At 38.5% G+C, this 20,966-nt stretch overlaps 1 protein-coding gene across 30 annotated transcripts in view; it reads left to right on the top strand.

The window, feature by feature from the left end:
- L3MBTL4 (L3MBTL histone methyl-lysine binding protein 4) overlaps window positions 1-20,966 on the top strand; it is a 448,773-nt gene that overhangs the window by 193,002 nt on the left and 234,805 nt on the right. For all 30 annotated transcript variants that reach the window (XR_012427319.1, XR_010582936.2, XR_012427317.1 and 27 more), the window contains 2 exons: window positions 3,577-3,662; window positions 6,103-6,213. Coding sequence is in view for 23 of the 30 variants with exons in the window: in XM_065534193.2 (XP_065390265.1) it covers window positions 3,577-3,662; window positions 6,103-6,213 (197 nt within the window). In the remaining 7 variants the exon portion in view is untranslated. The remainder of the gene's footprint in view (window positions 1-3,576; window positions 3,663-6,102; window positions 6,214-20,966) is intronic.

Below are 20,966 nucleotides of genomic sequence, written 5' to 3'. Positions count from 1 at the left end.
ATGCAAGTTTTTAAGTCAAAATGGCATAGATTGAGGTGGGACATGAATAAATAATTTAAACAGTGTAGCCCAGTCTCCCATCCAGCTGTCTGTAGTCCCGCCCTCTCGCTGTCGCAGTTCCACGCTTTGGCCTCCAGGGGGAGCTCAGCCTCTCAGTCCTGAGGCCTGCAAAGTGCTGCCTTGGATCATAGACGCGCTGCGTTTTCAATCTTAGCGGGACGAAGTGGTAAGTACGAGGCTGATGGAGCCACGCGTCATCCTTGAGATCCCATTTCTTCCACTTTCTAATGTATAGCGCTTGGCACGCTGCTCAAGGTTCAAGTTCTCACCTAAAAAATGTAGATAAAAAGTGTACCTCACAGGGACTAGATGAGGAATAACTGACTTAATTAAGTGAATACAGTGCTTACCAATAAAAGGAAGCCAGTTAGAGGTGGGTTTTCATTGAGAGGGGTGAAGAGGTTAAAGGCTATTCTTGTTGCATGGGGCGGTCTCCTGTATTTCATTCTTGTCTCAAGTAGGAATTTAAATCTTTGGAAAGCTTCTTCCATGGTATTGCTGCACAGCTGTGTGCATGGACCTGGCCCCTCCCACTCCCCCTCCAGCCCTACTTCTTGCTTCCCAAGGTCTACCAGGCCTCAGGGCTGGGGTCGGAAGGAGGAAAGTGGGAGTAGGTGGCTTTTGCAAGTCTCCCTGGGCCATATGACATTCTTCTCTCCTTGGGTTCATTGAACAGGGAATATACAGGTACAATGTTTTCCCTTTTTTGCATGTACATAGCTCATTTCTGAGAGTGGCATAGATGCAATTGTTGTTTAAGAGCCATTTAAAACGGTCACAGCCTTTAATTTTCACTTGTTTATCACAAAAAGGGGAAGAAAGCTAATGCCTCTCACAGTAGCATGGCGAGTTTCTTTACCAGGCTGGGGCAGGACGAGGTGCTGTCACTCTCACTTACCTCACATTCAGTCTTTAGTGCCCTACACTCAGGTTTCCTTTCGCTGCATCCAACCATATGTTCCCGTCAGGTGCCTGGATGAGGAAGCCCAGCATGGAAGGGGCCGGGTGTGAGCATGGTTCAAAATTTACACAAAAATGTGGAGATCCAAAATGTAATAAATGGATTTGGATGATTTTTAAAAATATCAGCTATAAAAGTAAATGCGGAGTTGGGTGTGGTATCATGTGCCTTTAGTCCCAGCTACTCAGAAGGCTGAGGTGGGAGAACCATATGAGCCCAGGAGTTTGAGGCTGCAGTTCTCTATGACTGTGTCTGAATAGCCACTGCATTCCATTCCGGGCAGCCTGGAGAAACCTCATCTCTTGAAAAAGAAAAAGTAAATGCAACTGCAGAAATACTTATTGAAACTTAAGATATATAGTATAGCTTGTGAAGGAAAGGACAGAAAGCAAAGGAAACCTAGGAGAGCTTAAAAATATTCAGCTTAAAACATGTTTACAGAAATTAGATTTAAAAACTAGTGATGAAAACAAATGTAAATTAATTTAAAACTCCGTTTAGAAAGTGTTTAAAATAGATATATCTGGAAAAATAATATAAAAGTAAAAACAATGGGTAAAATATTGTCAGCAAACACAAGTAGAAAATAATAGGGTGGCAGTATCATTTTTAGTGAAAATAATTTGAGACAAAATACAGAAATGTATCCAAAAGGGAAAGGGAAATTTTCTCTATATTAAGAATAAATAGAAAGTACAACTCATGCCAAACATTTTCTGTACAGAATGATGTAACATCAAAATACGAAGCAAAAATGCTCCATGATCTAGCAGTTTTACTCCTGGATGAATTCCAACATAAATGTATACTTCTTATCACTAAAAATAATATACTAGAATGTTCATAGCAACATTTTTAATAATAGCTCCCAATGGAAACCACCCAAATGATCACAATCAGTAGAATAGGTAGATAAATTGTAAAATAATAACATAATGGAATGTTATTCAACAATGAAAATGAATGTTCTGAAGGCAGTCATCTACCCGACCCTCACATTCAGAATGCTGAGCAAAATATGTTCACCACCGGGAGCACGTGCTGTGTGATTCCATTGATGTAAAGGGAAAAACAGAAGAAAACAGATTTCTATGGTTGGAAGCAAGGGTAGGGATTTCTCTTTGAGGAGGGTGGTGTGATGCCTAAAAGGGAGGATGATGGGGAAGGGATCCTGGGGCTCTAGAAATGTCCTGGCTTAGATCTGTGTCTGGTTAGGCATGTATGTTAGTTTTTTAAAAAATGTTCAGTCTATCCACTTGATTCGTGTACTCCTCTTTAAATATATTTTTAGTAAAAAGCATAAAAACGAAGGAAAAATGATCCGAAATATGGGAGAATTATAGAAAAAATAGTTATTTTGGAGTCTTTAGCATATTGCTTCAGACTTTCTGCTTAAAGAACAGATTTTTGAATAATATAGCTAGATTGTATTACTGCAAATGGTACCATACTTTAAAACATATATATACTCTGTTTAAAAAAATTGTTGACTCTATTTTACACTAAAAAGAAATCCTCAAACCTCAAAAGCAGGAATTCTATATATCACGTGACAGTCTGAAACTACAATGTGGTAAACTAGATATTAGTATTACTATTTTAAACAAATATGAAAATTACTTGCAATATCTCAAATATATATTTAAGGATTAAATCAAGGCAACACAGATAGCAATTATAATTGGTTTTTAGAAAATAAAAAGTGAGAAGAATATATATTTTTTTAAAATGTGTCCAGCTGTCTAAACCTGAATTTAGTGGCCATAGTGGCAGATTCATTGTCTCTTGTTTTTTTAAATGCAATAAATTATAATTCAATTTGACAAAACAAATATAAAATAAACCAAAGAGAAGTAGGAGGGAGGTAGTAATGAGAGTAAAAGCAGTAAACAATATAATTAGAAAAGAAAAAAGAAGGAAAAAAGAGCTGATGATTAAATCTAAATACTTATTGCTTGGAAAGATAAATAAAACTATACAATATAGAACTCTAGCAAATTTAATTAGGAATGAAAGAACACAAACATAAAGAGAAACAAGAAGGAATTTTGAAATAAACAGAGTTCTTTATATCATGTTCAATATATATTTTTAATTGCAATTGTAGGAATAATGAGACTAAAACTTTAATAGACATAGAATGATTAGAGAAATTTGAAAGATTTTCAGAGTCCTCTTTTTCCAATTCATGGTTTGAGGTCAGATGGTTGCTTGTAAGTTTTTTCAAACTTCTAAGGAGGCTTTTGTTGGAGCTTGGGAGTCAGAAACCTGGGTGTCACCTGGCTCTGTCAAGTACTCACATGGCCTTTGACCTTGGCCAATCCACTTAACCTTGTTGAGTGAATGAAAGTACCATTGAGGAAGTGTTTGAACGCAGGCATGCCTTAGCCTTCAAGAGGTTATGATTAAGTGAATTAATGTATCTGAAGTTCTTAGCATCAGGCCTGTTAAATGGTGAGCATTCAGTTAACATTAGGTGTTATACAATGTTTTGTAGTATATGGGAATCAGAATATCTATGAGTAATCTTTTGGTATTTATATATATATTTTCAGGTTATCCCAATCCAGAAAAGTTTTCCTGGACAGAATACCTGGAAGCTACTCAAACCAATGCAGTTCCTGCCAAAGTTTTTAAAATGGTAAGTTCTGTATGGGTACAAACTCTCACCTTTAAACAATGTTTGTATTGAGTCATGCCTTCATTTGGCAGTTTAAAATTATTCTAATTTAAAATTATTCTAGTTTTTTTCTTTCTAAATTCAAGTAGTAATTTCATAACCAATATGCTTTTCTTTTAGTTAAAAATACAAAGTAGATGACTCATTTGCTATTGTTCCTATATACGGATGTAGATGATGGTTTCCTTCCTTGAAAAATGGTAAATCAGAGATACAATTGAAAACACCTCATCAACTGCTGATGATCCATTCCTTACATTTCTGGTGCTATTAGTCTGCTGAGTGAGAACTCTGAATTTTCACAGTATCACTCTCTCAGGGGCTGTTTGAATGTCCGTGATGCCATAACAAAATAGTTGAGATGCATAGCCTTTGTGTGGATAATTTTATATATTTTGAGGTAAACCTTTCTTTTAGCATTTGTTAGAATACTAATTTTTAAAGTTCAAATTTGTACTTACATATTTATTCTAGGATTGAACTAAATATAAATTAATTTCTAAAATAAAGTACATAGGTAGTACAGTTAAAGATATTTATTTCCTAAACCTAAACCAGTGGTTTTCAAACTCTATTTCCTTTCAGTTCTCTGTGTGTTTCAAGTTCTCCAACTTGTCTTTAATCAGAATTTTATATATTGGGCTTCTACATATGATTTCATTTACTGAAAGTTTTCTAGAGATCAAGAGGGGTTTGAAACAAAATGATATTTCATTTTTTGAAAAAATTGATTATAATTGACTGGATTTGGGGGGAAATGTTCATATAATAAAATCAGGAAAGTAGAAGTGCTGGAGTACTAGGAAGGGTTTTAAGAAGAGCAAAGATTCAGCAAGCAAAAATACTTACTGTATTTGACTTTTCCAAGAGGAAAATGACAAGAAAATAAAATTCTGAAAAGTAGCGAAGAAGGCAACTTTCAGGCTCTGTCTTGGGTTATTGTGGATTCAGCTCAGGGATGTATCTTAGGCATCTACAATGCTGAACTCTTCTACCTCTGTTGTTTAGGACAGTGACGTTGGGGAGAACAGAAAGAGTCTCGGGGTGAAAGACCTAATTATAGTCAGTATCCTCCATTTAGTAGATGTAATAACGCATCTTACAAAGAAAATGTGTTCCGCAAAAGCTGAAGAGAAACACACCAGGTATTGCAGAAAGATTTGATGGTTTCTTACTGACATATTAGTAGGGTTTTATTTTCCTTTTGCCATTTCTAGACTTGAAAAATTCAAAACACTTTCATTTCCAATAAAACCAGTTGAATACTTTTTATGTGTAATAGTTTTCAAAGTGAAACTTTTTGCCAACCTATAGAAACTATCAGAGTTGCTTTTGACTTTGATTTTTGAGAGTTGAATTTCCTTAGTTTCCATGATTTGGTTAAGTCCAGTGTCTTTTTTCTTCCTCTGTGATTATGACTCCTGGTGTGTCTGTGGTTACAGACTCTTGGTTCCTAGCAATGTAAGACTTGAAGTAAACCATCACACAGATCACCTGTCTCTTGTTACAGTTGAAATGACAAAAGCATAGGTTATGACTTTAAAGTGTATCATAGTATGATTTTAAAACAGTTTAACAGTTGAAATTATACAGCTTTTATCTAAGCATATTTTAGATTTATAAAGGATCATGTTTATCCTTTCTGAGTATTTATTAAATAATTTTGCCTTCTGTGCCATACACTTTGAAACTGGGCAATGAGAATAGTTAATAGTTTCTGAAATTATATGGTCAATATCAGAAAGAAGGAAAAAATCTAAACCAATATAGAAACTGTAATAAGATGCTTTTTGAACTTTAGTGTAATCATTAACAAACTTATGATATAATCTGTCTTTGTCTTTTTAGCTCTCTTTAAAATGGCCAAAAAGTTATTTTTTCTCTCACAGGTTTTTGTGAATCAGATGAAATAATAGGCATACAGTCCTATGTGCACTTAAAACTAAATTCTCTCCAGGCACGGTGGCTCACGCCTGTAATCCCAGCACTTTGGGAGGCCAAGGTGGGCAGATCACCTGAGGTCAGGAGACCAGCCCGGCCAACATGGTGAAATCCTGTCACTACTAATAATACAAAAATTAGCTGGGTGTGGTGGCGCATGCCTGTAATCCCAGCTACTCGGGAGGCTGAGGCAGGAGAATTGCTTGAACTCGGAAGGTGGAGGTTGCAGTGAGCTGAGATCGCACCACTGCACTACAGCCTGGATAGCAAGAGTGAAACTCTGTCTCAAAAACAAACAAACAAACAAACAAACAAACAACAAAAAAACAAATAAAACCTAAATTCCAGTTGTATTAAAGATCAGCTTACTAAAACTGAAACAATAGTATTTTAGAAAAAATTAGTAGGAGATCTGAATTACTGAATATTGCATTTTTTTTTGTACTTATAACATTTACAGAGGTTGCCTCATGGTTTTCTGCCAAATATGAAACTTGAAGTTGTGGATAAACGGAACCCCAGGTTAATTCGTGTTGCTACGATTGTAGATGTTGATGACCAAAGAGTAAAGGTACATATTTTAAATTACTACGTTATTATATCAGTATTTTTCCTACATTAGTATTTTTCCTCTACCCTCCCATTCTATGAACTTCCCTCGTTTTTTAATTCATCTGCACAATAGTTTTCTGGGGGAAAAAACATTCTGGATTTGACCTTGAAGATTGACCCTGGCCAAGATGGGACTAGAGAATCCCTAAAAAAGGAGAGGGTGTAACTCACACCTTAAACTGGCTACAGAGGCTCTGATTTTTTGGTACAACAGAAGAATAAAACTCCAACTGGTTTAATTTCTTGTCACGGGTCTTTGGATAGAGAGATTCCCAGCTTATGTGTGTGTACAGGGGAAAATCTGTAGATGAGACATGACTGACTTTGAGAGAGATTCTAATACATTTCTGTTTGGATTTGGTGTTTTGACTTTTACTGTCAGTTCTTTTTTTAAGCTTATTTTTATTGGCATTATTCTATTTTTCTTGAAATCATTGTCATTAAACAGCTGACCAAGAACAATTAAATCTTTGTTTCCTGCTTTTCTTTGTCAAACAAAAAATTAAAAAGTTTATTCACTGTAACTAAAAAGGTTAGATTTCGAATGAAGGATTTGATTAAAATATTTCTATACTATCCTTTATTTTTATCCTTTATTTTTCTCAGAGAGCTGAAAGCATCTGTAGAATTTATTAAATTTCCTATAACATATTACACTTCAAAAATTATTTTCCATGCAAGTATATTTTCTTTTCATAATAATAAAGATTGAAGTCAACTAATTTTAATAGCCACTATCTTAAAAGATTTAGGTTTGATATAATTTAAAAGAAATCTTACTTGCTATATCCCTAATTTGAAAATAATATCTGATTCAATTTATGGAGAATAATCAGTACATACATTTTAGTAAAATTTAGAGATGAGTGTCCAGCTTGACAATAGATTATCAAAAGAATTTATACTGGAAATGTCCTTTACTCTTCTGATGAATGAAAACAAAAACTATGTTAAATAATATTCGGGAATAACATAGGTATTTTACCATATACCTTCTTATTAATGTTTTAAGTTTAATTTTAAGCATATTCCTTTAATTCTTATTTATTTCTGGCATTTTACTGTTTACTCTTATGGCATTTTCAATGGAAATGACTTTTGCATATCATAATTGCTTTGTTAATTCAGTGACATTTTATTATTAACTTTCATTTTAAAAGTAGTTCAGGCACAATGGCTCATGCCTGTAATCCCAGAATTTTGGGAGGCCGAGGCGGGTGGATCATCTGAGGTCAGGAGTTCCAGACCAGCCTGGCCAACATGGTGAAACTCCATCTCTACTAAAAATACAGAAATTAGCTGGGTATGGTGGCACGTGCCTGTAATCCCAGCTGCTTGGGAGGCTGAGGCAGGAGAACTGCTTGAGCCCAGGAGGCAGAGGTTGCAGTAAGCTGAGATCATGCCACTCTACTCCAGCCTGGGCGACAGAGCTGGACTCCATCTCAAAAAAAAAAAAAAAAAAAAAAAAAAAAAAAAAAGAGTATTGCATTTCTAAGATAAGCTCAATCTTAATAGCACATCAAATCTGACTTAGATTTTTAGTTGACAGACTATTTTCTTATTGTTCATAAGATATTTACTGTAGCATCGATTGATCATTTGTTGCCAGTTTATGAGCAAGCAATTGAAGTTTTCCTGCTCTCGGCTTTGCCCAGTACATTCTTCAATTAATGTGTTGATCATATTGTTCTGTTATTCTCTAATTTTCTTTGTAAAGTCAATATTTTTCAAAGGCAGTCTTGATCCCAGCACATAATAGATGCTTACTGTATGTGTGAGTGAATTAAGGAAGGTGTGGAGGAGTGAATGGCACTGAATGTACTTTGGCACTCTGACTGTTATCTGAGTATGCACATATGATTGTGTTGGTCAACAAGCACTCTTCTCTTGTTTTCAATTATTTTCATAACTGCTCTTCTCTTGGACATCTGGAGTAATAATGTATTGGAAAATGCCCTCAGACAAGACTGATCTGGGTTCAAATTCCAGCACTGACTTATTTGACTGTGTGGTAACTTGGTGAAGTTACTCAACATATTTGAACTTTCCTTATCTGTAAAGTGATGGCATCAACCATACCTACCTCACAGGCTTGTTGTGAAAATTCAATGTGGTCGTGTATGGAAAATTCCTGAAACTCTACCTGGCTCTTTATATTATAGGTACCTTAGCAGTAGCCGCTGCTGTAATTAATTGGTGCACACTTGCTGTGCTGCCCTCCCTGGGTGTATTTATTTTCTGTATTAATGAAGGGGCCTCATGGAAGCAATTGTCATCAGTAGATGGACAAAGGACAAGCCTACCCTTCTTGGTTCAAAAAGCAGGAAATTTGATTGGAATTATGTGGGGGATGTTAATGGGAGCAGATGTTACTGTGCTGCATGCCTGTGTTTGATTGTGAGAGCAGAGTCAGCCTGTTCTAACATCAAGAACTACATTTTCAACAATGCCTATGGTGGTGATGGCACTTAGTCTTTGTCAGACACCGTTCTAAGGGCTTTACATTTGTTAATTGTATCCTCCTGCATCCATGTGAAATAAGGTACTGTTGTTATACCCATTATATAGATGAAGAAACTGAAGCCCACAGAGGTTAAATAACTGGTCCAAGGTCACAAGATAGTATATATGGGAACAGGGCTTTAAACCCCAGCTTTTAAACAGATGTTTTCAACTCTAGAGCTTATAGCATTCCTACTCTTCCTACTCTTGTGTTCTAATTTTTATCCTAAATAACTCACTTCCTAGTGGGAGAGCAGATGTGTAGGATGAGGAGTTGTGACTGCCCACAACCCCACTCACTTTGTCGCTTGTGTCCAAGTCCACATTGCCTGTCCTGCCTGGAGGGTCCTGTGTGGTACTGGCAGTTCTTGACAGAGCACGACAGATCCACTAAAGATGACTTCATTTCCTTCTGCCACTCCCCAAATATGTGGTTGGCCTTATGTAGTTTATTAGTTCTATTTTTCTTATACCTTTTTTGAGATACAATTCACATACCTTAAAATTCAATGGTCTTGAGTATATTCACAAAGTTGTGCAACCATCACCACTAAGTTTAAATATTTTCATCACCCCAGAAAGCAACCTTGTACCCATTAGCAGCCACTCCTCATTCTACCCTCCTTCTACCCAACCAAACCCCTGGTAGTCACCAATCTATTTCCCATAGTGTCTATGGATTTGTTTAGTCTGCACAATTAATATAAACAGAATCCTATAATATGTGATCTTTTGATTGGCTTCTTTCACCTGGTATAATGTTTTCAAGGTTCATCCATATGGCAGTAAGTATCAGTACTTCATTCCTTTTATTTCTGAATAATATCCATTTTATGGATATACCGCATTTTGTTTATCTCCTTGTCAGTTGATGGACATTTGGGTTGTTTATTTTGGGCTATTTTGATTACTGCTGGGATAAACATTTACATATGTTTTTGTGTGAACATATATTTTCATTTCTTTTGGATATATACCTAGGAGTGGAATTGCTGGGTCATATGGTAACTCTATATTTAAGATTTTGAGGAAAAGCCAAAATGTTTTCTGAAGTGGCTGCACTGTTTTACTTTCCCATTAGCATTATACGAGGACTCCAATTTCGCCACATCTTCACCACCACTTGTTACTGTCTGGTTTTTGTTTTGTTTTGTTTTGTTTTTTTGTTTATTTGTTTGTTTGTTTGTTTTTGCTAGTTTAGTGGGCCTTATGGGCTTCAGGTCTAAAGAAATCAGGATTATTATTATTTATATGTGCTCGCTAATAGTATCCCGGCTAAGAGAATTGGGATGAAATAACTTGCCTAGTGTTTGTAATAGTAGAAGTGGTAACAGTAGTGGATGTAGTGGTGCAAGTATCAGAAGTAATAGAAGTAGTAATAGTAGAGTGGGTACTTAGCAAGTATGTTATATATCATATTTTTGGCTTCGCATCAACTCTTTTAAGTAGATGTTATTTTTGCTGTGTAGTTGACCTGGAGAACTTAAGCAATCTGATGAAGTTTCAAGGATATCCATGTTTCTAATCCGAAACCAGTATTCTCTACGTTTTAGCAATTGCCCTGTAGCTGCGATAAGCCATTGGAATTAGAGACCATACATGGTCAGTGCCGGGGGATAGGACTGTCAGCAGCCTCATCCAAGATCCTCTGCTCGCTCACCCTCATAAATCCACTTAAACTAGTCAGGCCAGATTTTCTGATTTTCATACTGAAAATACTCATTTGGTGATGTGTGGTTCATTGGCAGGTGAGTGGTGAAGTTTTTCATGCCATGGCAGGGTTTTAAGATGCTAGTTTATTAATTATGATAGTTGCTCTCTAATAAATATTTATGATGTACTCGGTGTATCTTGTTCAATTTATAGCCAGCTATTATGTTTAATAGTTATTCTTTTGTTTGATTGTACAGTGTGTGCTGTTATATCTGAAAGCCCATTACTGTCACCTTATCAGAAAATGCACATTAAATTACAGTAGATGGATGGATGCTTTTAGGAAGTTTAGCCATTATTTGTGGGAAAAAGTATTCTACAAATAAATGTAAAGGAAGGACTTAAAACAGAGTAATATTTGATAAATGTTTGCCCTGTGGGAAGTGCAGCTAAGCTGTGAAATGAATTATAAATGAATTTCAAATTGATGTTTTAAGAAGTTCTACTGAATCATTAATAAATTGAGTCCTTCAACAAGTCTTTTCCTATTTAATGCATTAACTGGACATATTTGTGGCATTTCACAATGAAATCAGAGCATCATGACCGAGAGGAATTGTTATGGCTGTCTAATTATATGACTAGAAACTATTTTGGATTTTACGTCAGACCAATAAGTTCAAAAGCTCTTGTCTGAGAAAAACCTGCAGGAGTATTAATGCAAAGCAAAAATCCAGATATGAGTCAGTGATGTTCACTTTACTGCAGGTCGCCTGTGCTTCCAGAAAGAAGCCACCTGACCTCTGTCTAACTGGCATTTTTTTTTTTTCAGACAGGGTCTCGTTCTGTTGCCTAGGCTGAAGTTTGGTGGCACGATCGTGGCCTGCCGCAGCCTTGACCTCCATGGGCTCACACGATTCTTACACCTCAGCCTCCCTAGTGGCTGAGACTACAGTGTGCGCCATCACACCTAGCTAAGTTTTGTAATTTGTTTTTCTTTGCAGAGATGGGGTTTTGCCATGTTGCCCAGGCTGCTCTTGAACTCCTGAGCTCGAGTGATCCACCTGCCTTGGCCTCCCAAAGTTCCGGGATTATAGGCGTGAGACATTGCACCTGGCCTGGGATGCGTTTTTGACGAGGGCTTTGAAATATGAGGATAGAACAAGATACCAACATTAAAAACAACTGTCCTTTGAGCTAAGCTTATCATTAATGGCCATGACAGTGTCACAGTGATTGATAGCTGTCTTCATCTGGGAAGGAGACTGGGACAATTTCAGAACTGTTATGACCCATCAATGAAAAGATAATTTCTTGAGTAGGTAAAACTATAAATTAGTGTCAGCCATGAATTCCAGAAAAGTTGAAGCAGGGAGAGTGCTCAACCAGGTGAACGTGCCTCCGTTAATTCTAGGTAAAACGAAGAACAGCAGTGACAGCACTAGAGCTGGCTCACTCAAGCCCCCATGCTGCTGTGTCCTTGCTTCCCATTTTCTTACTCTTTTATTCTTCACAGCAACCCAATAAAGTAGCACATGTAAGGAAATGGGCACAGAAAGCTTGAGGGACTTGGCCAACGTTGCACAGATTATAAGTGGTAGAGCCAGGTGGGAACCAGTCGGCCTGGTTCCTCAGCCTGAGCTCTTAAACCAGGTGACAGTGCCTTTTCTGTAAGGAGCCAGAGAGTAAATATTTCAGGCTTTGTGGGCCGTGTGGTCTCTGCGGTAACTGCTCAACTCCACTGTCCATCACTAAAACAGCCAGAGACAATATATAAACAAATAAATGACTCTGAAATTTGCATCCCACATACTTTTCACATGTCATGAAATAATCTTCTCTTGACTTCTTCCCCAGCCATTTAGAAATGTAAACACCATTTTTCGCGCACGGGACACACAAAAACAGGTGGTAATAGGGGTCTTTTTGGCCTGTGGGCTGTGATCTGCCAACCCCTGTCTTAAGAGATACTGTATTGGTTAGACTATTAGATGAATGTATTTAGTTGTTACCTTTAGTATAAGTAGTTTTATATCCTTGTGTTATTTTTTCCAATATTTTATTTTTGGACCAAATCACATCTATATTTAATTTTCGGTCTAGTTTTAGATAAATTTTAGCTATTAAGTAAAAAAAAGGTAGAAGAAATGCGGGCTACCATGTAATCAACGGCTTCTGGATTTAAAAGAAATACATATTTTTTCCTCCTATCAGTTGATAACCTTCTGTTTATTCGGTTTTCAGTGTGAAAGTAGCCAAGCCCCTGAAAGGATGTCTAGTCTCTCACTATATTTGTATTCTTCAAGAACTGTAGCAGGGATTTACCTTTCATGTTTTTATTAAAGTCAGTGCACCAAGAACAGAAATACATGCCTGGCAGCACCACCGAAACATGTGACCTTGGAGATGAATTGGAGCCTACTCTAGGACTCCTTGGATAACTTCCTCACCCTGTGCCCATCTTACCAGCCTGACCTGTGAGATCTAATGAGATCCTGACATGATTATTTGGCTAGAGCCATCAGCTTAGTGATGAGCTAGATAGAATAGAAATAGAATGTTTCACAGTTCTCTGTGCACAACACTGTGCAGAAACTTCTTAAATAAAAGATGATGATGTAGCACTAGTTGTTCTTAACTCTTCTTTTTTAGGGATATACATTTCTTTGAGTGTCTGAGGGATGCTACAGATAGCTCCCATGCAAAATGCATATATGCTTGTACACGAATACAGGATTATATTTGTGTTTCAAGGGTTCATGGGCCTTTGAGTAAGGACCTCATTTTAGACTAACAGTTCTTGATAAAGCAGGCTCTTGATTCTGCATACCCTTGGTCCTTTATTCAGAGCTTTATATTTGCTCAAAAAGTGTAAGTAAGACCTCTGACCCTCTGTGATAATGAAGCCACCTCATTTCCCAGACCTTCAGTCAGAATGTGCAATATGTACTCACTCTATGCCTTCAGAGCAAACAAGAATCTGTGGGATTTGTCTTAGCTTTGGAGGAGACATACACATTCTCTGCCGTTTTCCTGAACAGAAGTGTACTATTTCTGACCAGCTGCAGTTCTGACATTCCAGATGCCCTTACTAATACTGATACTTAGCTAATTATGCCAAACATCGTCTCTGTTGCTCACATCCTGCTTTGTAGGCACTCTATTTTTAACCGCTGGAAGAATATCTTTCAAAAATAAATAAGTGAATAATAGACTAACTAAGCAAGATGGTGACCACATTCTCCCCCCGACTCCTTCTTCCAAAATCTCTGCCATTTTTCTTCCAAAATCTATGCCATTTTTCTTCCAAAATGTCTGCCATTTTTCTTCCAAAATCTCTGCCATTTCTTGTGATATAAGAAAGGATGGTGGACTCAGGGAAAGGAGAGTTTTCTTCGAGAAGAGGATGAGTAGATTTTTATACAAGATTCATTTATTTCCAGAATGTAGTTATTCTAGTTTCCTATTACTACTTTAACAAGCTACTACAAATGTAGTGGGGACAGGTTGATGGGTGCAGCAAACCACCATGGCACATGTATACCTATGTAACAAACCTGCACGTTCTATACATGTATCCCAGAACTTAAAGTAAAATAAAAATAATAAAAAAAAAACCCAGCACAAATAATGTAAAATAAAAAAAATAAAAAACCAGTATGTTACATTTCTCTAGGTCGGAAGTATCACTGGGTTAAAATGAAGGTGTCTGCAAGGCTGGTTCCTTCTGGAAGCTCTGGAGAAGAATCTATTTCCTTGTCTTTTCTACCTTCTAGAGGCCACCTTTACTCCGTGGCTTCTGGTCCCTCTCTCCATCCCTATTCAAAGCTAGCAGCATAGCACCTTCAAACCTCTGCCTCCGACACTCTTATTTTCCTCTTCTAAGCACTGTTGTAATTTCTTTGAGTTCACTGAATAATCCAGGACAACCCCCCATCTTAAGATCCTTAACTTGACCACTCTCACAAAAATCGCCTTGCCGTATAAAGGGACCTATTCACAGGTTTCAAGGATTAGAATTTCGCCATCTTTGGGAGCCTGTTATTCTGCCTTATGCAATTGCTTTACATAAAAGTAAGATATTCAGGAAAAAGAAGTAGAAGAGATGAGGTCTACTGTGTAATCCACAGCTTTCATTGACTGAGCACTGCTAAAGTAGAAGAAAGAGACCATCCCAGGAGCTGTGGGCCCTGCAGATATGATGCATACCTGGAACCTGCCCTCACCATCTACCTGGAGAGAGAGGATAGTGCGACAGTTCAGTGTGATAGTGCAAGGCACAAACCCTCAAGTACTGTAAAAGCCATTCCAAATGCAGGGAGCATTGTGCTGAGGGGCAGATGGCTTCCCAAGAATGGTTTTTCTCCTCTTAGAAAAAGTATGTAACATAACTTGTTTTATTTGCATTTCCAAACACCAAATGCTTTTATTTACTATCATGTAGAGACAAAAGAGACTTTGGGTTTAATTCGTTTTAATGTAAATCTGTGTGTATACATACGTGTATATATGGATGCACATATATGTTTTTTTTCTTTTAAAGCTATTGAAAACCCCTTGGACAGGTGATCTATGCAAGATTTTTATTTGGATTGTGACCAGAGGAATCATGAGGAGTTACACAGCTGTTGAAGCCATCAGGGCTCAGCTGGGGGAGAAGGGGCGGTGGCCCCAGCCCAAGCAGTAGCCACAGAGCTTTTTCTTTTCCTCCTGCCCCTTGCTAAAGACTCATTCCCAACTTCTCCAGCCCAGGACTCCATCTAGAGTCCTGTGTGTGTCCTTGAGTCCTTGGCACAGCCGGTGCTGGGCCATGGAAACAACAGGACCAGGCCATATTCACGGGAAAGTGTCTTTCTCCAACTCCAAGGGGCATGGCAATAGAAAAAAGGGGGTGTGTAGATCCTGTAAACACGGAGGATGGAGTGGTGTTTCAGGGTTGTTGGACCAAACTGAGGGGACGAATCAAAGCTGAACCAAAGGGGTGCTGAGGAGCAGTCTGGGCAGCATGTCAGCCCCAGGAACGGGGGATGTGAGGCAGGCTGGGCACACACCCTAAACGGGCACGGCAGAAGGTGTTCAGGCAGATTTCATGCCCAGGCTTAGGGCAGCCATGTGGCAGCTGAGGGTTCATTCCAGAGCTGAATGTGGCCTTGGAAAGGCTTGGTACAGGTAGGGCTCTCTAGAGACTTCCCAGTCAAGATCAGCAGAGTGTAGTGTCTGCATCACCTGGGAGCTGGTGAGAAACATAGAATCTGGGGCAGCACCCCAGACCCCTGGAATCAGAATCTGCATTTTCCCGAGATCCCACCTGGTGTGTATGTGCATTGAAGTTTGCAATCCCTGTTCTTAAACAGGAGCAAGGAATACCTGTTTGCTCCTAGGACTGGGTGGAGTGACTGTTCTTTGCCCTGGTTTGTGATACCTTTCTCCACGTGAACCAAGGAGGGTGGTGGTGTTCACTCCACAGTGAGTTAGGGATGAGTGGCTTCTTTTGGCTCTGAATTCAGCAGACATCAGGCCCTCCCAACTCAACACTGTTATAAGGTTCTCTGGAAAGCCCTTCCACCTCAACAGTGTCGTAAGTTGAGGAAGTCTAGTCAACTTTACGAGCCAATTACACCCTAATTTTGGAATAAACTTCAGGTAAGCTTGAAATGTACTCTCCTTGCTTTGGGCTGGAATGTGAGGCTCTGTTAGAGAGCTGGAGTCTGGCTCATAGTCTTTGAATTCTTAATGTGATGGATGATGTGGGAGGAGTCGGCTATCCCACCTCATCAGCATTTCCCTATCTAGCCTGTTTTCTTGAGGGGGATCTGGGGGTAGTAGTTATTATCATAGATTCTATGCCAGTGTGTTTACTTGTTTTCTTTGACCTCGTTTTTCCTTTTGAGTCCTCTTGTTGGCTTCTCTGCTTTTCTTAACCTCTGAAGACTGGCACTGGCCAAAGCATTGGTCCTGGGCCTTTTGCTGTTTCTTCCCTATGCTGTGTACTCAAGCCTGACTGCATGAAGTGCCCAGCAGGCACCAGCACTTGGTACAGCTCTCCCAGGTGGTTTTAATACATGCCTGGGCTGAGAATGTCTGCTCAGTTCTCTCTCTCTAAGTGAGGCCATCCATTCCCTTGGTTTTCAGCACTTTATATTTGCCAATAACTTTAAAAATTGTATCTACCGCTGTGACCTCTCCCAGAGCTCCAGGGTTAGGTATGTAACTGGTACTTTTGACATCTTTTGTATGTCTGTGTTAATTTTTCCTGGACTGAGCTCCTCAATACACACACCTTTTTCTTCCCTAGGCATCTTCAACTTAGTAAATGGTAGCCTGATCTACCAAATTGCTTAAAACAGAAACTGGGAGTCATTCGTACAATCTACCCGTCTCAGAGTTGCCACACATGGTCAACCACCGTAGTCTATGGACACTAACTCCAGACAATATATTCCTAGTCTCCTTACCTCTCTCTATTCCTATGACTGCAGTCCTCCTGACTGCCACCCTAATGAAAGCCAGCAGCATCTCTCACCTGGACCACTGCAGTCACCTGCTAGCTTGTTTCTCTGCACCTGCTGCAGACCCTCTCAATCTTCACAACCCAAAGATGCCAAAGTGATCTTAAACATATGAACTGGACCACATGACTCCCTTGCATACATCCTTCCATGACGTCCCATTGCATCTAGGTAAAAAAAGAATCAGCTCTTCGGTATGTCCTACTAGATCCTGCAAAGTCAAGTCCTAACTTACTCCTCCAACCTGTTGTTCAAAGACAAACTTTAAACAAATTTAACAGAGTTTACTTGAACTAAGGAATGATTAACAAATCGGGTAGCTCTAGAACCAGAAGAGGTTCAGGGTGACTCTGTGCTGCCACATGGTCGGAGATGATTTATGGACAGAAAATGGGAAGTGATATGCAGAAAATGGAAGGGAGGCACAGAAGCAGCTGGATTGGTTGCAGCTCTGCATTTGCCTTATTTGAATGTGATGTGAACAGTTGTCTGCCTTTGACTGGCTGAAAGTTGGTGACTGGCACAAGAGTAGGTTACAGTCTATTTACATATCCAATTAGTTGCACTTCACTGTATACAGAGAAACCTTTAGGCTGAACACAAAATATGTAAGGAGGCAGCTTTAGACTAAACCTAATTTAACACTGTCTTATTCCACACTTTTTGGGGATACATTATATTTGTCCATACTTATGGGGTACAATTTTGTACATATTTATGGGGTATTTATATTTATGCAATATTTATACATATTTATGGGGTGCAATTTTATGTGAAATTTTGTCTCAAGCATAGCATATGTAATGATTAAGTCAGGTTATTGCACACTCTATCATTGTGAATATAAATTTGCATTTTTCTTTCCCAGTTGGTTGTCTTTTCCTTCTCTTTGAGTCTCTCTGTAATCCCTCACTTCATTGGGAATGTAATTTTTGTCTATTCTCACATAATTGCCTGATTATAAATTTCAAAGTGAGCCAAAATTTAATCTTGTGGCCAGAGAAACACAAAGAGCCATTTTGAGAGATTTGCCTTCAAATTTATCTCCACAAATGTCCAAGAGAACCCTAAGCCCATTCATGGCATTCTACTCCATTTTCCTGATAACTTCATGTTCTCATTCTCCAAGAGAACCGTTTCACACACCCTCGCTCCTCATAGCCTTCACCTCATTCTCTTCTAGTGATCTTCCCTCTCATTCACTGGGAAAAGAGAAACTCGTGGTAAAATTGCCGATATTCCCATGACCAAGCCCACCTCTTAATCCGTGTCTGAACATGTACACTTGGAGTTTCTACTTGTTGCGGTGGGAGAATTATTCCTGCTGCTATTGAAGCAATTCACTGTTTTCTTACACGAATTTAGTTTTCATCATAGGCATTTATGGTTATCTGACATTAGATTATATATTGGTTTTGTTTATTTATACTTTGTTTTGCCTCTAGAAGTTAGTGGAAGGAACATTTTTATCCCTTGATTACCCAAGTACTCTTGATATCCCTAGTGCCTATGGAACAGCACCTGGCATTTTATGGGTACTCAATAAATATTTGCCAGATGAATGAAGAAAAGAATGAATGTGAGTTGCAAATAAGAGTGTACTGATAGGTTATTTATTGGTGCAAATTGCTGTTTATTAAGGATTATGTATTCCTTATGCAAAACAAATGTGCATTAGCCATTGGCATTAACTAAACACTCTCTACATATTCCTTAAAAGAGGAGCTATTTCTAACATCACATAGAAAATTTGATTCATTGGTGTTTCTGTATTATGAATATGCCTTTAAGAAGCAATATGCTTACTTTAAGCATGGCTGAGAATTACATAATATTTGAATAATTTAAATCATGTATTATTTCATTTTATATGATGCTTCCTCCCTTGAAATACTGACAGAGTGAACCATGGCAGAATTGTAATAGTGTCAAAGAAGCATAGCCCATTATGAGGCCATTATACTAATAACATATGACAAACAGTGGGACTGTGGAGTAGTAATGGATAGATAATGGATAATAAATGGTTGGAATTCTGAACAGTATTGTTTGCTAGTGATTTTCCAGTAATAATAACCTCCTTCTCTAAAAATAATGTTTGCTGGTGATTTTCCAGTAATAATAACCTCCTTCTCTTAAAATAAATGTAACTCTAATGGCAAAAACTGCCAGTAGCATGAAGGATTCAGATTGTTTTTTGAGTGTGGCCTACTTCACTTAACTTAAGGCATCTAGAGAACCAAGTTAATCTCTCTGTTTCCTGGCCAGCTAGGAGAGTTCCTCCTACAGCCTGTGCCCACAATGACTCCAGTGTATGCTTATCAGTGCATGAGCATGGTGTATTTTAATAAATGGAAAATCCCCAAGCCCCAAATTGATATACAAAATATTATTACATCTTCTTATTCACTGTGTTCCACAGTGATTATTTCTCATTTGCACCTAAGATTCCGAAATGAAGAAACAGGTTTACACCCCTGTGCTTTGCTGCTGCCTTCAGGAAATTGGCAGTAGTGGCCTCTGTTAATATACCCCTTAACCCCTCTTCTTTACCACCCCTAGTTGTCATTGAGCTTCGATCAGTGGCCTCTGCTGGCAGCTTCCTCCTTCCGGGGGTGTTGTCCATCACTGTGCTGGCATTCCTGCCTGTCCTGCCTGACAGCTTCCTGTAGGACACTTCCAAAGCTCTTTCACTGCCCTTGGGCCCTGGGTATTGCAGTGAGAGCCCAGAGATTTATACGTTACTCTGGTCATTTTTTGTAATTCTCTGCTGTCACCTATAAGCAAATTTGGTGTTACAACAGTACTCCTTTCTGTTTAAGCTCATTTGAGTTTTTTCACTTCAGTTGCCTCCATAAACTACTTTTATTCAAGAACAAGGTCATAAAGGTCTGTTTCTGACCCCCAAAGCCATCTTTCTCCTTATCCTTCAGATTTCCCCTTCTGCCCAGAGCTGTGGATAGCATAGCTGCTTCCTGCCCTGGATCCTGCCTTTCTTCCCGTCTCATGGCAATAGGGCTTAGGATCTTAGCTTTTAGCTTTTAACCCACTTGTCCAGGCAGTAAATTCTACTTGTATGTACTACTGGTGGTCTCTGTATAGTAATCCCATTGCCTAGGCCAATGCAGTCCAGCAGAACTTCCTGCAGTGACAGGCATGGCCTCTCCCTGTTCTCTCCAGTGCACTGGCCACTCGCTGCATATGGCTGTTGGGCACTTGAAATGTGACTAGTGAGACTGAGGACCTGGAGTTTTCATTTCAGTTGAGTTTAATGAATTTAAATGGAAATAGCCACCTATGGGCAGTGGCTGTTACATCAGACAGTGTAGCTTTAGGGTATTCATTTGCAAGTAGAAATAGTGGCCAATGCACATCCACCTTAAGAAGCCCCATGTAGGCATGAGGGGGCTGATTACCTGCTCCTAGGAAGCTGATGCTGTGTTGGATTTGGGGTTAGCCATAGTTTATTCTTTTGTCTTCTCTGTCAGCTTGTGTCTTTAGGTCAACTATTTGCTATCTCTTTAACATCACTAGTGAACATCATAAACTTAAAAAGTTTAACAGATTTTTCCCTCTTTAGAAATAAAAAATGTAATTTAAATGAGTGGGGAGAAACTGGTTAAACATTTGAAAAATCAGTAATTACATAGCGATTAATTCCCAAGCTTGAAAATTGTCTAAATATTTAAATTGGCCTTTCTATTTCTACCCTAAGGTATATTTTCAGGATTGTGAACATCATAATAAATAGATGCGACCTCATCAGACTGAGAGAACATGTCTGAGGTTCAGTAGTTTAATAACTATTCTCTAGTATTACATGTGACCAGTCTGTCACTGTCAACATTTAAATTCCTTGTCAGTTAGACAGTGATTACACTGTCCCCTTTGAATAGGCGGAGAGATCTTCATTTAATACTTCTTGTGACATATGGTCATTTTTTCTCATCATTTTGGACTGATTTGTAGAATTTTAGAATTGATGTTTTCTGGGGGATTGATTTTGTTGAAACTCAAAGCAGGTGGCCTGGAATGGAGAAGCAGATGA

This window comes from Macaca fascicularis, chromosome 18 (assembly GCF_037993035.2).
Source record: "Macaca fascicularis isolate 582-1 chromosome 18, T2T-MFA8v1.1".
Classification (NCBI taxonomy): Eukaryota; Metazoa; Chordata; class Mammalia; order Primates; family Cercopithecidae; genus Macaca; species Macaca fascicularis.
This window is presented reverse-complemented; position numbering and strand designations above follow the sequence as displayed.